The sequence below is a fragment of the Paramacrobiotus metropolitanus genome, unplaced genomic scaffold (genome assembly GCF_019649055.1).
Source record: "Paramacrobiotus metropolitanus isolate TYO unplaced genomic scaffold, Prichtersi_v1.0 Parri_scaffold0000039, whole genome shotgun sequence".
NCBI lineage: Eukaryota > Metazoa > Tardigrada > Eutardigrada > Parachela > Macrobiotidae > Paramacrobiotus > Paramacrobiotus metropolitanus.
In genome coordinates this window covers 642081-647875 of record NW_026570259.1, presented here as the reverse complement: position 1 = coordinate 647875, position 5795 = coordinate 642081, and the positions used below count along the sequence as shown (strand labels likewise).

The following is a 5795-nucleotide window of genomic DNA, read 5'->3' as shown; positions in this document are numbered from 1 at the left end:
TGAGCAATCAGTGCGTATTGTCTCCTCTGGTCGCTGTGGAATAGCAGCTGGCGTCTTGGTGGTCGCCTCCGCAGTGACCACAGATGTAAGCAAAGCCGCACGTGGCGCTGCTTTAACATCAATTTTCCTGCCAATTATAGCAGCAGGTAAACTTACAGCGGATTGTGCAGGCGCGTTGATTGCCGGCATTACCGCGAAAAAGCGGACGCTTCTTTCGTGTTTTTCGATCGACATCGGAATCATAGCGACGCGTTTTCTCACGGAAATATTTATTATTTAATGCGTTCATGTGAATCAGAAAGTCTGAGGCCATCGTGAGTTGCCATTTCTCAAAATTCTTCGTCAAATTTCAAAACTGCCTTATCGTCGTAATCACGCCGACGTATAGCCAGAACTTCTAAATATTGCAAATATTCAGTAAGTGATTGGTGGTATTTGCCAGAAACAGTCCGTGCAAGTTTCACGGCTGTTTTTAAACTGTATACCAAAAACTCGTTGTACGATGAATCCGCTGCAGTAGGTCGGCTGCGTTTGCCGCAGTACAAGGTGACCTTTGGAGCTTGCTTATGTGGTAACGGCAATCTACGAGCGTGAATCGAGAGTCAGCACTTGCTACGAGAGTGTGTGCGCTTACGCGAACGAGAAAAGCTATCGCTACTAGATGACTCACCCGAGTTGTAGTTGTTAGTGGCGGCCGTGGTTATGGCGTGAACGTTGCTCGGAGTTACCGCGGGAACGGGCCCTGCCACGGCTGCTACCGGCAGCCGGTGCACGCTGACCGCTGTTGCTATTGACGACCGGGACATTGGCTTGCGCGGATCCGACGTTTTCGGCATTGCTGTTACGGGATCGCAGCAGTTGGCGGAGATCGGAAACGGCAAGCGGCGCTCGGTGATTGATAAAGATCTGAATCTCGTTGCGATCGGCAGGAAGCTTGATGAAATCGAGATCTTTCGGATAGGACTTATTTGATGAAAGCGGAGAAGTTTGCCCAGGTTGGTGAAGCCAGCTTCCTCCAAATCAAGCAGGGTGGCTGGAGCCAGGCCGCATACAGTACTCAGTTCGGCTAATGGTCCAACGGCAGCTATTCCTGCTGGAGGTCCAACAGGATGGTCAGTCGGTGCGGTGGCGCCGTTGGCCTCCATAGCACCTTCCATGCGTGATGGCAGGATGCTGTTGTGGGTATACATCACAAACGTGCCAAAAAAAAACAAGACTTTCCTGGCGCCGGTTCATCCAGACCAGCATCACGACATGCTTGCTTGAGCTGTGGAACCTTCAACTTCTTCAGTTCGTTCTTCGAAACCATTATGAAGACCGTTGGCGGTTATTATTAAAAAGGTCACAGAATGTTCAGAAGGCTAACGCTATAAAAGCCAAGTATCTGCTAGTAGCAGGCTAATTTCCTTTGCTAATTGCAAAAATTTGCCAAACTTTGCTGACTGTGAAAAATTTTGCTAACTGCAAAGGTAGGAGCAATGATTGTGCACGGTGTGCAGTGAGTTGCTTATATACCTCATCCAGACACTGACCGCTTGCCAATCTCCAAGCGGGCGAGCTTAGGTTGCGCCGCTAGCCATTAATGGACAGATTCCCTTTCCCGGGGAATCTCGTCTATTATTGCATCAGCTACGCATAACAACAAGGCGACTGTACTGTTCGGAGTCTAATACACATCGAAACCATGCTATCGTTAAGGTCACAACCAAAGAAGCCCCAAAAAACCGCAAAAAACAAAACAAAAACAAACAAGAATCATAAAACAAACCGATGGGGTGAACAGAATGTCACGGAAGGATCGCGATCCTTAAGCGTGCCGCACCTTTTGGATGGCAGTTGCAAAGGCGTTGGCAAAAGTGAGGCGGATGTCTACGTCATGATGGATGTAGCCTGACATCAGCCTGGAGTAATCCAGAAGCCGGACAACAACATTGCGTGGAACTCTGTACGAGGAGGAGCTACCTTGGCCCGATCAAAGGCATACGCACGACTATTAACCGATCACTGTGCCCGGGTATTTACATGCTGGGCCACGTGGGTGTGTAACACGGCTAGCCACCCAGCGATGGCAGCGCACTAAAGTCCGCACTTAAAATAGCACAGCAGTTGATCGCTCAATTGTTTTTTACTTTTTTAAAACTTTTCCATACAATATTCAAAATGTAAAGAAAATAGAACTTTTATACAGATATCCCTTTCATTTCAAACCAAGAAAGTTACGCGTGGTGGAATCTCTCGTAGACATAGCATAGGCTTTCAGCTAACGGTTCCAAGAAAGTATCTCAAGTTATATTAATATTTTACGAAAACCCAAAAGGTTGTCACTAACTTGGTTCTTCTGGTTGAAATAAAAATTGCCTACTTTTTTCCCATATTTTGAAAAATTATCTAAATTCTTTGAGACACTTAAGAAACGAATGCTATAAACTGGATTTCTTCTATAAAAAACTATTTACGTGCTGATGCTTGAAAGCTGCCGTCGCGGGGCGGTTAGCCGTGCTGCACACACTTTGAAACAGTGATCGGTTTATGGTCGTGCACATGCCTTTGATCGGGCCAAGGTTGCTCCTCCTCGTAATTTAAGTAAGTATGACATTTAAAGTAAGGACAACAGTAACCATGGATCTGGGACAATATGTGACATGCTATGCGGAAGTCGCACCACGACTACCGCACTAGATGACCAAACCTTACTCAATCGACAAAGTGGGAAAATAAGAAAGATAAATGTTTTCTTATGTCGAAGTTCTACTTACCAAACTGTTACCTATTCCTACGTGCACGAGAGTTATCTGGAAGATGTAATTATCCAGAGTTAGTAAAAGGGATGTGACTTCCGGTAGGTACACGCTAATGCTTTCGCTACTAGAAGACACGAGAGATCTCAGATTCAGGATGTTGTTATTAAATTGCAATTCGATAGATGTTCCAGTCAAGACTAAATTGCACATCAAAATTCAAGAGAGATAACACCGCCATTAACATGAGATCAATCTGGTGCTAGTGAGTCATAGAAGCTAGCAATTATCAACCAATTAGCGGCAACATAAGCAACACCAATCTCGTACAAAAGTCTACATGTACGACGCTTCCTACCACCACAGCGTCATCCCCGCATCAAATAACGCCTCCGTCCGCGGAGGACACTAACAAAAGTAAAAGAAAACACAATAACGAAAGAGATCTCCCCTCGGGAGGCTTATCTACCGAGTTAAGGCCAACGGGATCCGTCACATCCAATACATGTCCGGTATCGGTTCCGTCCTGGACTCACTGTCGCTCCAGGTTACTCAGCGCATACGCCGCGGTCATCCATCCCTGTCGGGCATCCGACATCCGCTTCGACGCATCCGGATCCTCCCGTTCTTTCGCTTCCAACGTTCTGATGGCAGTAGTGATATCCGGAGGGAAGGTAATGATGTTGGTCGGTGGGGGAAGGTTGTAGGCAGCCAGGGTCAGTTCCATTTCCTGGCGGTTTTTCTTCAGCGCTCGCAACATGTCGAGTTCCAGAATATACATGCCCTGCACATTACGGGCAGCCTGCTGTGCTTCTGGGGCCAACTCGTACCAACGTTCGTTGGTACGAAGAACAGGTGGCACTGTGGTCTTCTCTGGCTGAAACACATATCGCGGCAATCCATATCGCGCTGACAAGCCGTCCAACAGCACCCTCAGTGCATGAAAAGCTCTCCAAAACCATGGAGTATCGAAGTGGATGTTTTGCATATCATCCACCGCTTCCGCCATGCGCTTCTGCACGTCGTCCCGTTCTCGTGCAAAGTTCTGCGCTGCTTGGTTTCCAGCTGTCTGTCGCATTATCCCTGCTAATCCAGTGTTCTTGTACACTTCTGGCTGTGGTACCAGCTTCACCGACTTCTTTTGGTGAAATGCTTTCTGGTCGAAGTCGTACGAGATCAAGTACAGCACTCCGTCAATACGATCCATGTAATCGCAAATAAACTGAGCCACATTCGTCAACATTTTGAATGACGAAGTTATCTTCTGTGTAGTGATGTGACGGGTATTCTGCGCGCTCACCACACGAAATCGAATCATCTGATTCGCCTCTTGCTGGAACAACCGCAGCTTCCGAAAGGCCACATCGTCACAGTGGACGTCCATATACTGAGCAAGATTAGGCTGCTCATACTGCATCCAGTGATCATTATTCACGTTCTGGAACGGCGGCAGAACATCCACATATGCTGCAATCTGTTTCAGCAGTTCCAACCAGTCGATCCAGGCTCCTTTCTGCAACATTCGCATGCAGATTCTGCGGTGTGGCGCATCCAACGACTCCTGCAGCAGCTCACACAGCACGGCCATGACGCTCGGGACAATTGTGGTCTGTCCATCATTGTCGCCCATCTGAGGGTTCTGCTGCTGTTCAATTACTGCAGGCAGTCCACCAATCTTCAGCTTCTTCTTTTCCTCCACTGTCAAGAGGGAAATCTTCTTGAATAAGGTGTCGGAGGTGATGGCGTTTCTCCCCATGGCGTTTTCCTTCTCCATGGCTTTTTGGACGCCCATTTCATCCTTCTTTGGAGCAGTCTCTTTCTGCTCATCCAACACCCCGAAACTTCGGAATTTGAGGGTTCTCTTTTCCCTCCACTTTTTTTCTGCTGATCCTGAAAAGCAGCGTGCTTATCCTCTGGTTTCTCTGGTGGTTGCACTTTCTCCACCATCTCCTGTGCACGATCGCCAAGCACTCGTCCAAATCGAGAGCGCATCTGGAAAGTCATACATCCAGATATGACAATATGGTACCCCCATGCAGGAAACACATTCTGCCATTGCAATCAAGTTTCTTCTTTACTTGATCACTTACTCGAATGTCTTTTTGGACTTCCTTTGCTGGAACTCCAGGATTATCACTCTCCTGGTCGATCAGCTGCATGTAGCGTTGTTACACCTCTTCATCTTCATCCGTGAAGGTCGCGATACCAGATGACTTCAGGACCGCTGGCTGCGGGTTTAAAGAGCGCAGTCGTCCTCTTCCTGCCATTTTACCGTCTGACACGCACACAATCTTGAAAATTTCGCTCAAGATGTTTCCGACAAAGTGAAAAAATAGTTTCAAAATGCACTTTTTAAGATGTCAATTCGTAAAACCTTTTCACCGCGAAAACCTACGCAAGAACCAAACTGCAATGAGCTTTTTGCGAATTAAGTGCAAGTTGCAGCACGTGCTCAAGCATGCTTTTTTCGCATGAGTCATCCAATCATGCTGGCTGATTGCATACACTACTTACGTACTTTTATACTTGTACGTACTCATACTGCTATGTTTCTGCACATGCACCGACAATGCAGTTTTCTCATTTCTGGGTAATATTTTCAACTCTTTTGTGAAATACTTTCACATTTTACTTTCATCTGTAATATTTCTTTGTGTGCAGCACTACTGCATGCAATATTCACTCATATTCAGTTCTGATATTTCCTGTACGTTTTATACTCGTACAATCTCACTTCTACTACGCAGCGAAGCAAACACACTTCCGTCTTATCGGAATTTTATTAATCAACATTTTACATGTTATATTTCATTCTTTCGCGACACCATCGATGACTATTAACCGATGCACTGGTTAATTATGCACAACTCAACACAACAAATCAAGAGTACAGCAACATGCAATGCTGTAACGAAAGGTCAACATTATGCGATAGCACCAGATCAGTTAGTTCCAGAAAACTAACTGAAATAATGTAAATTATTCTTCAACCAAAATTCAGCAAAGAAAAATCCAGCATTATTACACCTGCTGGTGTTACTAAACCTTACCAAAGGT

At 46.1% G+C, this 5795-nt stretch overlaps 1 protein-coding gene across 1 annotated transcript; it reads right to left on the bottom strand.

Annotated features, from left to right (window-relative positions):
• Window positions 1-2676: 2676 nt before the first annotated feature.
• LOC129590072 (uncharacterized) lies at window positions 2677-5177 on the bottom strand. Its single transcript, XM_055485054.1, has 2 exons — window positions 4829-5177; window positions 2677-4730 (listed from the first exon to the last, which is right to left on the bottom strand). Exon 2 carries the CDS (start codon window positions 4528-4530, stop codon window positions 3271-3273), a length of 1260 nt encoding a protein of 419 aa, XP_055341029.1. The 5' UTR covers window positions 4531-4730; window positions 4829-5177; the 3' UTR covers window positions 2677-3270.
• Window positions 5178-5795: the final 618 nt, after the last annotated feature.